We start from the raw sequence: 20,641 nt of genomic DNA on the forward strand, positions 1-20,641 counted from the left end.
AGATGGCAGGGTCAATTCAGATATTTATGAAGGAATTGCATTTTTCAAGAATCTCCTGGGACTTGGTTCTTTGGTTTTGTTGACATTGGGTTTTTTTGTGACCTAAAACAGAAAAGGGATAAATCACACCTCCGAGATTTCAGCTGTTAGGGACAGGTTTTGAATACCTAGGATTGTGTGATTTAAGTCAAGTACTTAAGCAATCCTTGAATTTGAAAATCAATATATTTGAAATTTGTGGTGGTTGAGGAAGGGGAGTTGCTAGATTCTTTGTACTGTCTAGGAAGATTGCATTATAAGTTAGCTTCTGCAGAGGTAAAGGTTTAGTGAATTACTGTGTGAAGTAGGCAGCCCTTGGTAGTAGGCTGAAAGTTTCAGTTGTCAGGTAGACTCAAATGATGGCTTTTGTTATGTTTGCTAGTAATTACATTTGTACTATACAAAAAAATCTATGATAAATTTGTGTTACAATATTTGGGATAGTCTTCATGAACTGCAGTGCAATGTCAAAGGAATCTAAATGCTAATGGGGAATTGTCATTATGAATTACTAAGTAGCAGATTTCCAGTTTGTGTGCTGGTTTGCTCACAATAAAAATAGATATGAACTCAAAAGTAGATATGAGAAGCCCCTTAGATGGGGCTGGATCCTGAAAATCCTCCCAGCTGTCACTGGATCCTAAAAATCTGGAGGTTTTAAACTAGTGGAGGTGGAATGGAGACCTCTTTTTTTGGGAGCTTTGCCTGGTGCATTCAAGGCTGAAGTGGCACTGAACTAGAGAAGGCACCAACAACTTGCAGTAAGGTGAGCAAGGAGAAATGGATTTACCAGGGTAATGTGGGAAAGGAAGAGTTGAAACTCCAGGGAGTTGAATAGCAACAAAACATTTCAGAAAGGAGTGGGGGAATACTGGGGAAAAGTGCACAAGACTATTTATATGTATAAAACCAATTGGTTTGCAAAATCTTCTCTGGCTACTTTTGGTACTAGTGGGACTCTATTGGTGTCTTAGTGCAGGAAGTGGGTGGGTGTGGAGTTTTCATCTTGATACCTAGAAATAGCTAACAATCTTTAGTTCTTTTCTATAAGGAAGCTTTTGGTTTTGTAAAATATACATTCTTAATTAAGCTTAAGCTTGAATGACTTTGTTTAGAACTGTACACCACATTGGGATTCAGAATAACTTTAGGCATATAAACTGATCATTCAGATAAAGCTGCTGTTTCTTCAGTGTAGTGCTGAAGGAAGGATGACAGAGACTAATCTTGATAGCATTTGATCAAAATAGATTACTTAGTTGCTAAGATGTGTGTACTAGAAAGCACAGAAACCTGCTGCATGATTGTCTGTGCTACTGCTCTAAGATTTTTTTTTCTGGTTTTGCTCTGTTTAAATTGTGACACCAATGCTGTAGTGATAAAACAAAACAGTTGAGATGTTATTGAAGCAATAGTTGAAATGTGTGGTTCCAGGAGGTTATGTGGTTATATACTTGAGAATATAGCAAATTCAGAAGCTATTTAAGAGATGCCTCCAGAAAGAAACACAGAATTAGGTGGCAAGTTAATATGCTTCTTGTTGGTAGGGTTAACATTTCCCAAGCTCAGAAAAGGTCAATAAAACTGAAGAAAAAATGAAAATGCTTAAGTGACTCTCTTCCTTTTTATACATTTCTTATATTTACCTGCTACTTATTTCTCATTGTATTGTTCGAAATGTTGTCTTGCTGCTGCCTGTCAGTGTTTGATTTTTTTTGATTTTTCTGGCCTTGTTTCTTCTGAGTGAGCCAATAGTGTATCCAGACTATGTAACTTCTAACTCGTTTGACACACTTGACAGCCTTCAAACTAATTGCAAATAAAATTCCTTTTCACGAATAACAAAATTTCCTGATAAAAACCAAAAATATTGTGCAGAATTACAGAATATGCTGAGTTGGAAGGGACCCACAAGGATTATGGAGTCCAGCTCTTAAGTGAATGATCCATACAGGGACCAAAACCACAAGCTTGGTGTTATTTATACCATGCTTTGGCCAGCTGAACTCATCTCAGGATTTTGTATTTCTCAAATGTTAATACTGTTTTTCTAAAAGAGCACTGATTTTAGACAATATATTTTCAGTTTCAAATGCTGAAGATATCAAATAGCTTTAAAAATTGGTAAGCACTGGAAATGTCAAATTGTCATTCTAAATAAGTCTTAGTGATAGCTAAGAATCTTACACAGTTTAAACAATGGCATGCTTTCTTAAATACATACTGAAAGGGAGCTTACAAAAAGCAGAATGAGGAAAAACTGGTTGTTTAGTTTCATGGTTATATCTGTATCTTACTTGAAAGAAAAGTATTCTGAACTCTGAAAACATGTTAAAGACCAATCTAATTAAACTTCTTAAACTTAAAGATAAGCATTCTTGTGAGATGTAAGAAGACTTCTAACTCCAAACCTAGCTGTTTTAGTATTCTTGGTAAAATGTTGCAGATGTTTGTCCATTTTTTGTTTGGCTAAAAAATATTTGGCAAATGCATATAAATGAGGATACAATGGATTAGAAATCAAACGTGAGCCTGCTTAAATAATTCTCAAGATTTTCTGGTTCATGTGTAGTGATATTGAACTCTTTAGTCATAGGCTTTAATTTGTGCATGGTGCTGACCTGATGCTGTGCAGGGACACTCATTGCATCCCTTCATTCAATTCACTCTAATTATCCCCAACTTCCTGGGGAGCCTGCTTAGAACTGGTCATGAATGTTTGTTATTAAGTATTAAGATATTAAACTACCCTAGTTACAAGTAACAAAGTAGTTTTTAGTCTGAATTTACATATAGATCATCAGTATAGGAAGGTGAAATTATATTTGTCTTGATTTTATTTAATCAAATTCAAAATAATGGATTAAAACAATAAAACATTTTGGAAGTGACTTAAGCTCAGAGCTAAATGAAATGAGATTTACTGTGCAAGTACTTGTATGTATGCCAGTGTTGGTAATTTCAGTGTGTATTTTAGAGTGGCTATGGTATGTAAATGATCTTTGACACAATCAGATTTGTGTGCATGTGACTGGGTGATGTTAATTATTTTTGCTGGGAGCATCTGTTAATGCAGACTATTGCCTCTTCAGGTTCACGTGAAAATGGCGGATGAAGCTGTCTGTGTTGGCCCAGCTCCCACCAGCAAAAGCTACCTCAACATGGATGCCATCATGGAAGTCATTAGGAAAACCAGGGCCCAAGCTGTGAGTCTGAATGTGTCTATCTGCTGCAGCTGTTTCACATATAGAAAGCAGAAAAGCCAGAGTTTGTATTTTTTTTTTTAAGGTGTGTGGGGGGGAAGTGATTGAATATGCTATTCCAGTTAGTTCATGTCACATGAGTTAAATGTGTCTGAAATCGCTACTGGAAATCAAAGGCTTTGTAGCATCTGGCAGCACTGGTCGCTGATCCTGCAGGTGGCTGCTGGATTCAGCTTTCACACCAGGGAGCAGCTTCAGTTCATTTCCAAATTTGCTGGGGGAAAAAAAAAAAAATCCCAATTAGTTTTGAGTGCTAACCCTTTATATGCCATAATGCCTTTTTTAAACGTTTTACAAAGTGTATCCAGAAAGGCTTTTGCTTAAACTTCATTTGAATCACTTTGTATATTGTATAAATGTTACTTGCAGGAAGGTAAATGGTGCATCCTGTAATTGCTTTTGTTTCAGAAGGTTTACAAAATACACATTAGCTTATATATGTGAATGTGGGCAAGTCTGCCTATTTTCCCTCCAAGTTGGTCAGAGATTCAAAGCTTAACAGGAATCAGTAGGAAAAACTAATATGTAGTCATGTTCACATTCCTAATGTTCTTTGTTCTGTCACTGAAATGAATGCATTATTCAGAGCTACTGTACACAGAGCATTTATTAAAATGAAATTTGATGTGTATCTATCAGCAACACTAACTACCCTTGAACAGCTGGATCAGCACTGTGATTTCTTTCTAACATGTTTTGGTACAGTGCCTTTAGGGGCCAGAAACAAAACCAGTATTTTCTCCCTTTTGAGTTTCTGAATATGAAACCCAGTTACTGGCTCTTTAAAAGAGGTGAATAAAATGGCTTATGCTTTGTCTGTTAGAGTATATTAGATCAAGACTCTTACATGACTTTTAAAAAGTAAAATGAAAACTTTCTCATGCTCCTCTCAAGTCATTAGGCTGAATGAATATTGGGGTGTGAGCAGCAAACGAGGCACATAGGATGCTTGACTTAGACTAATGAAGAGAGTATATTGTGCTCTCTAGCCAGGATCACTAGAGGTAGGGAGCTTATGATTGGGGACCTGTGCACCATTGTTGTGGTTAAGGCTGAAAATATTTTGGGATACAGAGTACTTTATAGTGGTTACTGAGGAGAGTGTGGATGAGCATATTTGGGGAAATCTGCAATGGAGCTAAAAAGAGCAAAAGGCAAATCACCAAAGGCTATGTCCATTTGCTCTGCAAACAACTCCATTTGTTCTGCAAGCAACCCTGTTCTCCCTAGTTAAATAAGGAAAGTTTGTTTCAGAAATAATAGCTCAACAACTTGAGTTAGGACAGAAAAATCAATGTGTTAAGAGTTTCTTAAGGTATTCAACCTGTTTAAATGCTTAGTGGTCTAGTTTACTGTCCCCAGTATCTCAAAATGTGCTAGTGACTTTGGTGTGTGGTTTCAGAACTCAATCAGCTTGATTTTTTTCTTTTATCTTCCAAGGTACACCCAGGATATGGATTTCTTTCAGAAAATAAAGAATTTGCTAGACGTTTGGTAAGTTATTTTTATTTGCTTGGCTGTGACTGATGGCTCATACTTGTTTCAAGGCACCTAAAGAATCAAGCTATCAACTCAAAATCTAAAAGATACTTTAACATAGGGGATTTCAATATGCTTTCTGTACATGTGAATTCTTTGAATTTTGAGGATGTAATTGCAGGCTGAGTTTTCTTTTGGGAGAAGTCTGTTTGTAAGAACTTTACCCAGGATGTAAAAACCTTTCAGGATTTTCACTTATGCCTGGACTGTTTATGAGGCTGCTCTGCAAAACTGGGTCACTGAAATGATCTAGGTTAAAAGTAGCTGGTTTTAAGTGATCATCTTGGTGATTTGTAGCACAGCTGGTGAACAGCTGTATCAGCAGCCCTGAGAAGGTGCTGAAGTGCACTTTGGGATGGGAATAGAAAGCTGTTTAAAAATTGCCTTCTCTGCTGGTGATATTGTATCATGGAGCTGCATTCTCTGAAAGGACCAAAGAGTCAAGAGGGTGCTGTTTTCACTTTGTCTGAATTTATAAAAATTATTGTTCAAAACCTCTTTACTTCAGTAAGGTTTTTGTATATCGTGAACTGATTATATGGTCTGATTTTATTTTTTTCCAAAAGCTTTCATGCAGCTGCTTAAAAGTGGGCAGTGCTAGGAGGAAGTTGCATTCACAATGTTTGAACAAAGTCCTGGGTGGATGCTGTATGTGTAGTCACTACAGATCATGTGTTATTGTCTACTGATTTTGCTCAGAATAAGGACCAGCACATTGAAGTTCGAAGTAAAAAGCCATTGCAGCTACCAACTTTGTTATGGAGTAAATGAACCATGTAGCTGAAGAAATACCTTGTTTTACAGGCATCAAGAGAAATTTGTTTCTGCTTTTGAGAAAAATCTGCACCTTTTTGATTCAAGATAAAAAACTTAGATGAAGAGTGTGATTCTTGAATGGTGGTTCTTTCTGTCCTTAGCATTTGTGAAACAGGTCTTCCTTGTACCTTCCTTGACTATTTCCTTTAGGTTTGAGTTCTAGTTGTAATACAGACCCTTACTATTGAGTTGATTATTTGGTGTTAGAGGATACCACCTGCTCATTAAGGAGATTATTTGAGAATGAAATCTAAAAATTTCATACTTCAGTTGCTGTAATTTTTTTTTTTAAAAGCTCCTAGACAAAAACAAGTGCAGGTTCTGTGGGATGCTGAGTACACCCTGCTGGGTGCTGGTGATGTTAAAGTTGAAAGGAATTTTAAACACTTGGTGTTTGCCAGGATTTACCAAATCTGGGGTAATCTTTTACATATTATTTTCATGCAGTTTAGCAGCTTTCTTTTATCACTGTTCTGCTTCATGTACTAGAGGTTCTTTTTACAGGGAAGATTCCTGGCTTAATTTATAACAAACTCTGTTCTCAATGGATTCGACCAGGATAACTGACTTTAGTTGGCAGTTCTGGTTTTTCAGTAACAAAAAAATTTAATGAAATGGAAATGTTCACTTATGCTATTTTGCTTTGTTTTGCTGCTGAATATGGAAATTTGATAGTTATTACTCTGAACCAGGCACATTCTACAGTGGTGTGGTTGTTATTAACAATAAATATAAATAGTGTGGTAATGTTAGTTACAATACTGGTGATGTGAAATGGAAACAATTTTTTTGGCAGGATTAAGCAGAAATGGGGAAAGTACAAACATTCCTGTAGATCTTCTCCACCCTTCTATTTTTCTCATCTTTTCACTCAGATCCTAAGAAAGTTTCTTAACAATTTCCTGAAATAATGTGGTGACTAAAAACATGTTTGAATTTTTGGTTGGTGCTGCAATTGCAAAATAGCTTTAATTATGTTTCAGAAACCCGGTGTGTTCAGTTCTCTAAAAATATAATAAAACAAGGTAATGTGATTTAGCTTTCTGAAATGCACTATTTAAAGTCTCAATTAAGACATAATCATGCTTCCCTTGATGTCAGTGGCTCTAGAAGATCAAACCCCTGGTGAGAACTAGTGAAATGATCTATCTTTTTATCCCTAGGGCTGCTTATATTTTTTTCAAGACACTCTGATTAATATAGTTAGGAGGAAAACTTGCCTGCTGTTTCTTCCCTTTATTGAAGACTGTAACTGTTATGTTGTTAAACTGTTATGAAGTTGCAGAAGATGTTTTTGTTCCGTTTTCTTTCTCCCCATCCCATTCTTTGTATATACACTATTTTGTTCTTTTGCACTGAAAGTAGTGATGGAACTTATGAAACTCAGGCTTATTTCCTGGTGCACATCTGTACTTTTAAAACAAACTTCTTAAACTGGGAAACTGAGAAGGACAAGAAACTTTCTAAACTTGCCAGTCTATCTGTAAGAACACTAATGAGCTCAAAGCAAAGCTTTGTCTTCAATTAACACATGGAGGGTCAGTTCACATGTAATCCCACTGTGTGTGATTTGAACAAAAGCGTGTCTTTTTGTTCATTATTGTCTGAATGACTCATGGAGTAGGATACAGCTGTAGACAGTACTTTTGAAGAATTTGGTAGATACTTAGAGTATTGAAAATTGCTGGTCGTTATTTTTTTCTTCATCACAAACCTAATTTTGTTCTCTCTTAAAATGGGCAAGGGAGGCACAATAAATGATCCTTTGTTTCCAAAACAAAATTTCCAAAAAACAATCAGTGGGTGAATATCTGGCATGTTGTTCACTGTGATTCAGTAAACAAATTGGTGCATTCAGTCCTGTCTTTGTGTATCTACTCTGGTTGCTGTTGTTGGCTGACAGAAAAAGATCCATAGCATTTATACTGAGTGAGTCTGTCAAAGGTTTTAGAAATACTAAGGTCAATTTCTTAAAGATTGGTATTTGAACATGGAATCTTTGGATGATTTTATGATAATGCTGATAACACTATGTAGAATAACAAAATATGGGTTTATGTAAGTGGGTGTATTTTCTTTAGAATCAGCAAAAAAGTTGGTACTTTTAGTTTATGCATTCAAATATATTTTCATGTAAGTCATTTCCCTCCTAAGAATAATTGCATAATATTCAGTGTTGTCATAAATGTTAAGGTGAAGTTAAAATCTATTGCTTCATTAAAAAAAATTGCTAGTATCCTTTGCCAGATGTTCTGCAGAATTGCAAGAGCAGTTTGTTCTTTTGCTGCTTTAGAAGAGTTTGCTAGTGACCTCTGTATTTTGGTTAGCTTGCTTAATGTTTCCTATTTCTTAAAATTAATGCAAGATCTTTTCTTAGTAGCTCTGTCACCTCTGTTACCTAAAAGAAGTCTTTGGAATTTGGGAAGGAGATAGGCCTGAGACTAAGATGAGCCTTTTGGTTGACCTGTAATTGAAAGATATACTTTTCTGAAATTCCTTGCTTGCAAACCTCCAGAGCAGCTGTTTCGGTGGGGGGAATGGGAATGCTGAGTTGGGTCTCTTAACATGATGAATAGTTTGGGAGAATTGGCCCATGGTCTCAGTGACTCTGTTGTGGTTTTGGTTGGCTGTTTGTTTTTTATTTCATTTTTGTTTTGGTTTTGTTTGGCTTTTTTTTTTTGGGTCTGGGTGAGAAAACAGTGAGAAGAAAGCAAGTGTGTGATTGGCTTGCATAGTCATTATTCCAGAGTCAGTGTGGCTGTTTGTCTAGCTGATGTTAGCAGCAAGTAGGAGTCTTACACCTGCAGCTGATGGTATGTTCCTTTCCTGCTTCCTGGTAGTGATTATGCACTTAGACCTTGATGCATGGTGACTGTGTTGCAGTTAGTCATAATGGGATCAATTTTCTTCTTAATTTAAAGAAACACAAATGAACTTCCACTTTATTGACTGCCATTAAAGTCCCTTGTGATGCTACTGTTAAAAACAAACCAAACAAATTCGCTGAGTTATTATTTTGTAAGCTTTGTAGGAAAAATATCAGTTTGCAAGATTATAAATCTTCAGTGTATTTTGATGTATTGTGATAAAGTTTGTGCTTTTATGAAAGGTTGTGGATTGTGGTGTATTTCCTCCAAGAAAATGATTTAATATGTGCATAAAATTATCTGAAAATGATAGTAGTTATTTACAAATGCAGCCTTTATCTGGAATATTCTTTTCTGAATGCAGCCTTGACAGTATTCTGATGCTCTGTTTGTTGATGCAAAAATAGCCAGCCACTGCCTCCTGCCAAAATCCACTCCTTGGGACAGAAGCCATAAACATGGTGAGAAAAAAGCATTCAGTTTTGGAATAAGATATTAATCTTTTTGGAGTTCCTAGTGAAACCTGATTGTATACATCTTTTGTGCCTTTTTAACAGCTACTGTTTGACATGACTGGGGGAGAACAAAGCACCCAGTGCTATTTCTCTTTACCTTTGAAGCTAGATTAACATTCTTGGTGGAATTAAAAATCCCAACAATGTATTGTCTGAAATAAATGGGCAAACAATGTATATGGAAATGGTTGATCACATGTTTGTAAATGGCTGCTAAGTTTGAGAAGGAAAAGGTAAACCAAAGAACAACTTGTGTCACCTTCTGTAAGGGGACACATGTCTGATGTGTGAAGAGCTTTGTGCAGGTGGGTCTATAGACCTACGCACAGCTAATAATGGGATTCTCACAATTTAAAATGTAAACTCTTATTGGCAGGAGTGTTTCATTATCATTGTTGTGCATGGCTTTGTTATTTGTAAGCAAATTGTGAAGTTCCTTCATTGTGGTTCAGTGGATGTTACATTTTTGAGAAAGATTTGGTGTGATTCTCATGCTCTTCCCACATGCATTAGCTTTTTACCTGACAACTCTTGTGACTGGTTAGCATTTGTGCTTCCCAAATTGTGAAAAGGTGGTCCAAAAAAAGCAGTGGAAGTCGGTATCAAGAAGCTGCTTATGGCATAGATTGTATACTTCAAGGAGTGGGGAGACAGAGCTTTTAATGTGTGTTTTGTACACTATGCCTTGCAGGCCAGAGTTTCATTGCCTACCAAAGCCAGCAGTGTGATTGGTACCAGTGCCTGCGGTGGCTTAAGGTGCTTTGTCTGTTGGAGACTGGAGATTTTGTCTGTACAGGGTAATAAAGTTTAGTCAATGTACTGGCCTAAATAAACAGGTCACCACTTTGCTGCCCAGAAGAGCTCTGCCTGTGAATCTGTAATTTTGATGCTTATGTTGTTTTAAGGCAGAATACTTCTGAGTGTTACTTGTGTTCTTGTATTTAATTCTGAGCAAACCTTTTTTCATAGAAAAAGAATCTAAATCTGCTGTATCGGGTTGGGTGGAATCCATGGGAGAAACAAATAGTGTGTGTATTAAATCATGGGCAGTGTTTGTCAGACATTATTAGTCCATATGAGCTAGAAAAATGAAATTGAGTCATCTGAACTGTCTGCTTAGCTTACTTACACTTACTAGGGTGGAAGTAGGAAGACCCTATTACTCCTGTACAGTAGAAAACTTCAAATACCTTTGCTAAAAAAAAGCCTTTGATGGTGTATGTTACATCATCAGTGTCCTGCTTAAGATTGCTATGCAACAGAACAAATTGATGCCAGTTCTACCCTGTTGCAAATTTCAAATAACTATCTTGAGAGCTGCTGTATATAGCTAGAACATTTCTTTCAAGGGCAGGTGTATGCCTAAACTTGAAAGTCTCAGGATGCATATCTACAGGTCTTGTGGGTATACATGTGTATAACCTATATGCATGTATTTAAAGATGCAGGGTAATGTTTTGTTCAAGATTCATGTAAGTTGACAAAAGTACTCTCCTCCTTTATTCTTTTGTCTAGACTTCATAATATTAATACTTTTTCCTTTGATCTCCTTTGTGATTAGGCAACTTCCTATGCTATGGCAATCTTGACCTATTTTTTTTAACTTGTGTTTTTTAAAGCTATGTCTTTTCTTCAAGTGGCTTAGTTTGAAAGCTTTAACATGTGTGTTATAAATGATCAAATCTGTAGCCAAATTTATAAAAAATATTAGAGATTTATTAAAGATTTATTAGATCAAATAACAAAAAAAATAGAGAATTTTGAAATCCCACCACAGCCAAGACAGCGTCAGCCCCGGGTGCAGCCGCTGGGTGACCTTGGGTTCCTGCTGACAGAGTGACAGTGTTCCCCCTAAGGTTCACCCCCTCGCAGCCAACTTATATACAATTTATTCTGCCTGAGGCAGAGATGACCACATATTTCTTTGTCTCCTTGCATGTAAAGTTGAATCCATACATGTGCAGAAACAGACAAAGACAGTGTCCAAGACCCAGACAAGTGTCTGAGTACCCAGGCAGAAGATGTATTCACATGGAGTAGGTGATGCCAGCTCCTTGAGTACCGTAGATTTAATCAGTCCAGGTGCATGGTCTTGTGAGCTTCTCGAGACATTCCATTAATCATCTCCAGGAAGGTCCAGATGATATCTTCCAAATGCTGGTGCCAGAGGAAACCCCCTTGATAGCTCCAGTCTGTCCTATTCAGATCTGGTATTGTCTCTGTGTGTCTGGGAATCGGTTACAATGTGCATAACTCCACTTTCAGAGCGACTGCAAACGTAGCTCATGGCCCAGGGCTTCCCCATTCATACGGTAACGGATTTGATATTATCTTAACATCCTTTGATATTATCTTAACATCCGGGAATTGGTTATAATGTGAATAGAATGCTGTTCCCGGCCAGAGTGGTTACAAACATAGGTTTGATTTTGATTTTCTCCTAATATTTTATACATACATATATCTGTTTCTACAGCATGAATTATCTCTATCATATAGAACATGGACCAATGATTTAATGCTGTACATTTGATTAAAGAAGATATTAGAGATATTTTTGCCTATATGGACTACTGTAAGTAATTTAATGTTTCTCATGAGATGCCTTTCAACAGCAGTATTTTGGCATGCTTACTAGGGTGTGTGGGTCTGCAGATGAATGGATAGATGGAATCCTGATTTGTAAAAATTCATTATTTCTTGATGTGCAGTGTCACTGCAATAGTACTTACTTCCAGACTTACATGAATCCTTCCTGTTTCTTTAGAAATACTTTGTTCTGTCCTCTTTTTTTCACTGTTGCTCTCTGGTTGTGAGAATGAAAATGTATTGTTCTGTTTCCACAACTGCAATTATATTAACTGCCTGTACTTGTGCTTTTCCTCATTAAAATAATAGAAGATATGCAAATGAAATGCTATGTAATTCTCTTCTTACACAGGTAATATTATTTCCTTCACTTTCTGCCTCTTTACTATTGCTTTGCAATCATGCAGACAAGCTTGTCTGGTTTTGGTAAATTCTGACCATTCTGATCTATGATGATTTGTTAATTTGTCCTATTCTGTATAACTGATATAAGCTTGTGTGGTAACCTTGCAAATGTGATGTCCTTCTCTGTTTCTCAAATCAGTTTTAAATGATGCATTAATAATAGAGGAGTTGGATTAACCATGAATAGTTAAGAGATGTCTTTGCAATAAGAACTTGCGTTGCTCTGTAGATTCTAATTTACTTTTGTGGCAAGGCACATGAAACTTCAGCTTAGAATTCAACAATGCTTCCTTAATAATCACTTCTGTTTTCTGCCTGCATTTTAAGAAATTATGTATTTTATAGTGATTGATGATCTGTGTTCAGTACATCTACATTACAGATTGGATACTTAAGAGCTTATATGTATTCTTCATAAAATGTGTATCAAGAAAATGAATTCTGACTTTAAAGATGAATGCAACTTAGTAGAGGGGTTTTTTGTGCATTCTTACAGTTGAAATACATTGAAGCAATAATGTGTTTGGTAGAATCATTTTCTGTATCACAATATGACTTTTCTGTTCTCTATTGTTGCTGAAAACTAATTGCAACAGGATCAAAATCAGTCTACTGAATACACATTTTATGAGGCAGGGTGTCTTCTTAAACTTGCTGTATTTTTGAACACAAGGGCTTTTGTTGTTGACAGTGGTGTGTTGTGTGAGGAGGGATATGAACATGCTACATCTGTTTCATCTCAAGGCTAGGTGATTACTTTTGAGGGAAATTTTAAAATTTAATTCTTTAAGACTGTTTAGCTTGGGTTGATCTGCTGAAAAGCAGCTCTGAGAAGGAGGACCTGGAGGTCCTGGTGGACAGCAAGCTGTCCATGAACCAGCAGTGCCCTTGTGGCCAAGAAGGTCAATGGTATCTTGAGGTGCATCAGGAAGAGCATGGACAGCAGGATGAGGGAGGTGATCCATCTCCTCTGCTCCGCCCTGGTGAGGTCACATCTGGCGTGCTGGGTTTAATTCTGGGCTTCTCAGCACAAGAGAGACAGGAAGTCCTGGAGTGGGTTCAGTGGAGAGCAACAAAGATGATCAAGGGACTGGAAATCTCTCTGGGAGCTGTTCAGCCTTGGGAAGAGATGCCCAAGAGGAGACCTCACTGGTGTAAGCATCTGGAGGGAGGGTGCCAAGAGAATGGAGCCAGGATCTTGGTGGTACAAGAAGTAGGACAAGAGGAAATGGGCAGAAACTGATGGATGCGAAGTTTACCTGAACAAGAAGATGATCTTTAAAACTGTCAGGGTGATTGAGCACTGGTGCAGGTTGCTGAGAGAAGTGGAGTCTTCTTCCCTGGAGATGTTCAAAGGCAGTGTGGAAGGAATCCTGAGTACTGTGCTCTGGGAGTCCCTTCTTGAGCAAGGAGATTGTACTAGAAGACCTCCAGTTGTCCCCTTCCTACCTCAGTCTTAGAGGTCTTCTGATTGTTATGGTGATAGAATGTATTTGTGTCTTTTGGTTTAGTGACTTAAAAATGACAACACCCTGCTGAGTCTTAGTTCCTAATTCACACCCTATAATTGGCTCTTTCTGATTTCAATTCTAGTGAATTCTGAAGTTTTAGTGACTTCTACACTAGCTGTGGAAAAGGATGCTAGCTTAAAGATTTTTGGTTAATGTTTTTCTAAAGATGACCTATTATCCTGGACTGGGCAATTTTTTTTTCTGGGTTTTTTTTTTTCATGGTATATATTTTGATTGTAATCTTATTTCAGGAAATATTTTCTTGAAGTTAGGGCTTAACATCATGTTGAATTATTAGAACTCAGTTTTATAAACATAATTTCTTTTATAAATCCGTTTGGTTTCTTTTATATTTTTGTATTTGTCTTGATTAAAACTTTTGTATAGGTGCTTAATATCTGTACAGTATGAAATGTTGGTGCTGAGCTATAAAGTTGTCAAATATTTTTAATAGTTTCTACAGCTACGAGACTTAACCTACTTCTTTGTTTGGTATACTGTAGGATTCCCTTGTGGATTCCCTTGTTCCAGTATTGCTTCCTGGGCAGGAGACTGTCATGTAACCTCTCTGGGCTGGCTGTTCTCTGTGGTGTGAGAACTGCTCCAGTTACCTCTGTGTGTTGAGAGAATCACTGCTAGTGTGCCAGTGGCTGCTGAAAGTGAATTAAGACACTGTATTCAGGCATGTCAGGGTTAAATGAGGTTTTCAGTCTTTAACCTGTTTAATGACACTTTAACTTCTTAGCCACTCAGTTACTTTTCTCTAGATTGTTACAATATCTTCCAGCTGGTTGCACATTTTTATTGTATGATTGTAGAATGCATAATTCAGTTGGACCTGGTTTCTACTGCAGCTGTCAAATACAGTCTTTATTTCACAGAATGGTTGGGATTGGAAGGTACCTCTGGGGATCAGCTGGTTCAAACCCTCTGCTCATGTAGGGATACTCAGAGCTGGTTGGCAGACCATGTCTGGTGGGCTTTTGACTGTCCAAGGTTAGGGACTCCGCAACCTCTCTGGGCAACCTGTGCCAGTGTTTGGCCACCCTCACAGTCAAAAAAATGTTTCCAGGTAGAGGGAACTTCCAGTGTTCCAGCTTGTGCGTGCCTCTGATCCTGTCACTGGGCAGCACTAAGCAGAGCCTGGCTCTGCCCTGTTGGCAGTCTCCCTTCAGGCATTTATATACATTGAGCTCCCCTTTTAGCCTCCTTCAGGTTCAACACCTGAAGCCTGAAGTCGCACCTCCCTCAGCCTTTCCTCATAGGAGAGTTGCTCAAACAAAAAACTCTATAAAGGTATCAACATAAGCACTACTTAATAGTAGCTTACCTTGTTTGTCAGATTTTGTCAATGACAGCTTTTATTGAGTGCAGCAGGAATCATGACCCCCAGGTAAGAATAAGAATTTATTAGATTGCTTGCAGCCACCTTATTGTGTTTAGTGGTTCATTTTGTTCATTTTGCAAATATTTTAAAGAATTCCCTGGAATTCTATAAAATTCCGTTAAAATACATGCATAAGAATGAGCAGGATGTATCTGCCTTTTCACTTTTCAATGCCTTCAGGTTTGCTTACATTTGTAAACTTGGTCTATTTTCACAGTATGTTTCATTCATTTCTATTTCAGTCTGAATGAAAGTCATCAATAACATTGGTGGCTTAAAGTACTGCATCTACTGCACAATTCCTGCTAGAGTTACAAGGAAGGTCGCTAAAAAACTTAGCAGTTGGAATGTTCTAGCAATGAAGTTTTGAATTAACACAAGTGTAAAAGTTGATTTCCTTGAGTTAGGTGATGTGTTTTGTGTAGAACATAGCCAAGTGCTTCTTGTTCCCTGAAGGCCAAGTGGTGTTCAGCTCCTGAGGATCAGGTTCCTGAGCTGTGGCCAGACCTCAGTTCTGACTGTGACCAAGAGATTGCTGTTCCCAGTGGCCTGTTCCTGCCTGTCCCCCTGAGGGGTTATTGCCTTCCTTGGGTATGCTGGGATGACAGTGACACACAGTCACTTTGTAAAACTGTCCTGTTAAAATTATCTTTGTTTAAACATATCATATATCCCCTGCTCCTAACTCCTCTATTAAAGTCTTTAGGTTAGTACAGCTGATTCTAGCAGAAACAAGTTAACAAGTTTCTGCCTTACTCAGAATGGAGGTGGACTGAAAGGGATGGTAGCTTGGGATTGGGGTAAAGGGTATGAGGAAAAAAGCAACCAAATTTGATAAACTTTTAATTTATTTTTAGCTGAACTAGTATTAGGCAGAAACATTATTGAGAGGGATTTAGGTACTTAATTTAGGCTGATTCAGGTACCTAATTTAGCTTTTGAAAGTCCATTCTGAGTGCCATCTATTTATGATGCATCCTTATAAAAATGTTATTTAGTAAAGCATTTGAAGAACTTGCTTAACCAAATAATCTTTAAATAATTTCTTTCATCTACAAAATATGAAGATCCCCATTTTATAGGTGTGGTTTTTCACAAAAAATTGTCTCCCCATTCTCCAGCATGTAAATTTACAGCAGCTTCTTGCAACATTGATAAGTGTGAATTATTAAAAGCTTTGAAACTTGGAGTGAACATAGTTGGTAGGGCTTTTATTGCGCCATGAAGTTGCATCACTCTTAGATGCTGTGAAGGCAAAGGTGTTGTTTTCTGTGACTCTGCAGGCCATTGCTGTTTGGAGAAGATTATTTTCAGGGTCTTTACCTCCCATGTGCATAATAGGAAGGGAGAAGTTGCTACAAGTTGGCTCCCTAACCTTGGGGCTTACTGGCAGCTAATCCTGTTTTATTTGATCACCTAAGATCTGGCACTGCTAATGTTGTAAACCTGGAAATTTATGTATGTTGTCAGATTTATGATTTTTTTTTACTGATATCTTGAAAACTTTAATGGAAGATTAAAAATAAGACTGTTATCAGTGTGCACACATTTGTCTGTCATCCTGATTTTTGTATCAGAACTGCGTAGGAAGCGTACACCTGCTGAACAGGGTTTCACTGTTTAGAGATGAGTTCTTTAATTGATACTCATTTATGGCTTTCAGTACACACAGGGTTAAGTGAAAAGGTTGCAGTAATATCTAGTAAGCTTTTTTCCCTTTAATGTGCTCATTAGCAGTGGCAAGTGCAGGTTTTAGCACATGTCAGTAATTTACATTTCATTGCTGAGTGGCTGCCCTTGTTCAAGAGTTGTTTTTAAGCCTGATGAATATACTTGTGTTGGGAATAAACTGAGTAGAAGAATTGAAAGCCAAATACCCTGCCAGGCTTTTCAGTTGGTGCTGAAGTTTCTAGTGGGCCACTGATTAGTAATGCATGAAGCAGCAGAAAAATGCAAAGATGATGTCTAGAAAGGTTACTTCAGGTAGATTTACCCTCAAACTGCTCTTCTTTTGTAACTACTTTTACAGTAATTTTCCTCAAAATTTCTCCTTTAGCAGGCCTTCTCTTAATACAAGGATGTGGTACATTAGATTACTAATGTAATCCCAATTAGGTTACTTAGAAGTGCTACAGAAAAGTAACGCTTGTGCAATGAGACTCAGAAACAGATGATCTTACAGGCTGTGCAGGTTCCTGCTCTCAGATCATGATGATTGGGATCTCAGTGAATATTTGCTCTTGTACTTTCTTCTTTCCTCTGCCTCATCTCCTACTGACTCACTTAAAGATGTGTGTGGTTCACTGCAGTAATGGCAAATATATGTGTGTTAGGATGCAGTCACATCGTGGTTGGCAATTCAGATGCAAAATAAAGGTTGCTTTTGGAGGAAAATTGATGCTTTTATGTAACAACAGCTTAGTTTGGTAATAAAACCGTATGATTAGTTAAATGTATTCTTGATGGAGTGATATTCTTGCTATTTCCCAAGCTACTCTATTTTCAGAGCACTATGTGGAAACTTATACTGTGAAATTATACTTTCCTTTGTAGAGAGGCCTGCATATATTTTCTGTCCGAAAGGATAGATATTGCTGAATTTACATATGTACACGGACAACGAAGCATTTTTATTCCAGATGCCTGTTAGGATCATACTGACATGTTCTCTTCAGAGCTCTTGCAAAAGAGTACTGGTGCTTACTCTTTCCCACTTTCACTCTTAGGTATTGTGAACACTGTTTATATTCAAGTTACTTACAGTTTGGAGATGGGGAATGCATTAAACATTTAGAATGGGGGGAAAACCAGTAAAAGATATTCCAGAACATTGTTGTGAATAAGACCTGCCACTTTATTGTGTAAGAATCTGTGAACCCTTTTATTACTCTATCTGAACATTGGGTGCATGTATTTAAATGAGAATGTTTGTACAAAGTAGAGACATTTGAATATTTTTCACACGCTGAAAATATTTTCATAGCTGCTTTGGTCAGGTTTGGAATTCCTATTGATAATTTGCAAAGTAGCTCTTTGGGTTGTCTAGAAAGGCTGAGTCCTTTACCTTTCTTGTATTAGCATGGAGCTATCTACAGTTCAATGATTGAGATTGTGATTAGACAGCAAATACTAGTTTGAGTTAACAAGTAGTAAAGTATCTATGGATCTTACTTGCAAAACTTTTTTGGTTGTGAGCCAGAGTTTTTTTCATGGCTTGTTATAAAAACACCTGAGGAAAATTGTTCTTTTCTTGAAAAAGAACTTGTGTGAGATACAAGTGTCCTAACCACGAGGCAAAGTATGTTCTTTGCTCTCTAAAAAAATCTGGAGATACTTGTGTGGCAAAGTCATTGAGACTAGCAAACAGTTGAGGTTGCCTCAGTAGAGCTTGCACAAAAGTGGGGAGAACACTTTATCCTTTAAACTTAGAATGGTTTTAGTTTCTTTTTCAGTTGTGACTGAAGTCATAAAGTATTTGCAGATTATGTCTTAGAATTGGACTGTGGTTCTGAATGGATCAAATGGAGGGGGTGCTAAGAGTGCTTTCAATGAAGATTTCTTGGAGGTTTATGGTAGGGCAGGCTTCTGGGCTGGGGGCTTAGTCTCTACTCAATAGGTTCTCTGGCACTCACCTGCTTCTGCCTGGCTGAAAGTGCTTCCTGATGGCTAACCAAGCACATCCTGTGGCTGTTGTGGGTACCACTGCCATCCCTAGTCATCCAAGTAACATGGAGTTGTGTCCTTAGGCATTGTTATTGTATATATTTGTGTGCAGGGTTGTGCAGTTGTTAAAGGCAGGGGATTTGTTTGCTTTCTGGATCTTAAGACTTTTTGGAGGATTGACCCACATCTTGATTGAGCATCTTGTACCTTCCTGTATGTGCTCTTGCAGGATTAGATTATAACTGTGAATGCTGGGGCAAAGCTGTTATCACACTAAAAGTGGTTCTGAGTAATGAATGATCCTTTGGTCTTTGGAACAGGATCTGATCTCAGAATGTAGAATGTTTCTACAGGCTAGTCATCTAGCTTTTTTTTTGGGAGGGAGTTGTTTGTTCTCTTAGCTTAAATTTAGAATTGGCTTTCTATGGAGCAAGAGGCAGATACTGGTCGGCCAAGTTGGTATAGCCCATGACCATGTTTGTCTTCAAGGACATTTTTGGTAGAAGGCGTCTAGGGAGTTCAACGCCCATACTGCAATGTTCAAAGGATAATTTTCAAGTTGCTCAATTTAAATAGTTGCTATTGTGATATATGTGATACTTCAGACATTAATTGTTGTATCCCAAACTGTGATTAAAAAATTTGAGTCTTAGGGAAGACAATAAGTATGCATAAAGTTAGGCATGAATTTAGGAAGCCAGAGAATAATACAGATGTGGGATATGGCAATCTCTTATTTTCAGTGTATATTTTTATTCTGCTTGCAGAAAGAACATATTATTTTAAGGTGGTACCAAATTGAAACACTTGAATTTTGTAAGACTGGTACTTTTATTCATAGGTTCTGTTTTAATAATGTAGAGAAATAATTGCCATAGCAGCCATATTATAAAACTGTGACTTCTTTTGGCAAATGACTGTAGTGGACTATGCAAATACTGTGTGAGCTGTTGCATGTACAAAAGCTGAAAATGCATTATGTCTGTATGTGGAGAACATGCCTCTTAGCACAAAAGGGCTGCTCAGGAATCCCATGTGTAAATTTTCTTTTCAAAGGCAGGCAGCAGGTGTGCTGCAGAGTGGTGCTTCTGCCTATCCCGCCAAGAGAAGTTGTTTAATTTGCTCAGGCTGGAAATCAGGAAGAATAAATTCCCTGCCTGGATTTTTGGGCAAGGCATCTTGCTAGCAAGCTGTGCTTAATTTTAAATTCAAAGTCACCATACTAAAATAATATCAGGCTATTTAAAAACAGGTTACTCAAAAGGTAAAAAATGCCTGATTGAAGACTTTCATTTGGGTAGTGCGTGTGTAGGCATTCACACAGTTCTGTATTACATAGTTGCTTGCTTGTTTACATGGGACTCTCACCTTGCTTGGAGACTGAGTATTTCTTTATGTTTATTCTTTACTGTTTGGCTTAAGACAGTATTCAAACCTTGCATTGGACACATGTATATTTAATTTATCTGGGAAATTTTGTCCATTTCTATTGTATTAGTGAATTTATACATGTTAATGTATTTATTCTCAAAATATATTGTTGCTCTCAAGCTGAGGAGGAGAGGATCCTGTCCTGTTACTTCCTTGCATTTTTTTTGTCTTTCTGTGTTCAAGAATGTCATCTAGAAGGCACAGGAATCTCAGTAGATAAGTGGCCTTTGCACTTATCTAATATGCCTATTTCTAGCTCCAAGGAGCAGTTTCAGAGTCTGGGCATCTTGTGGGTGGAGTGTGATCTGATTGTGATGAGTTTCCATATTACCTGACAGCTAGACTCTCCCTAGAAGGTGGTGCAAATTGAGGTTTTCCGTGGCTTGTGGACTGAAATATGCAAACTTTCATGAGAGTAGTAAAGGTTCTCATGGTACAGTGTGGCTTCCATTCTGCTTTCATAGTTGTTACCTGGAGCCTCCCAGCTGCTGTATGAAACTCTTTTTCAGCTTATTGTGAATAACAGTTTATACAGTATTACCACTGTTCTTTCCAAACTCTTCTAACTGAAAGGTCTAGCCTTTTGCAGATGCTGAGGGACATTCTTGTGCAAGAA

General features: G+C 37.5%; 1 protein-coding gene across 1 annotated transcript in view; it reads left to right on the top strand.

Annotated features, from left to right (window-relative positions):
• Positions 1 to 20,641, top strand: part of PCCA (propionyl-CoA carboxylase subunit alpha) — a 273,855-nt gene that overhangs the window by 36,522 nt on the left and 216,692 nt on the right. The window contains exons 5-6 of the mRNA XM_066545147.1: positions 3,132 to 3,245; positions 4,743 to 4,796. Of these exons, the coding sequence (XP_066401244.1) occupies positions 3,132 to 3,245; positions 4,743 to 4,796 (168 nt within the window). The remainder of the gene's footprint in view (positions 1 to 3,131; positions 3,246 to 4,742; positions 4,797 to 20,641) is intronic.

Source organism: Molothrus aeneus, chromosome 2 (genome assembly GCF_037042795.1).
Source record: "Molothrus aeneus isolate 106 chromosome 2, BPBGC_Maene_1.0, whole genome shotgun sequence".
NCBI classification, from domain to species: Eukaryota; Metazoa; Chordata; class Aves; order Passeriformes; family Icteridae; genus Molothrus; species Molothrus aeneus.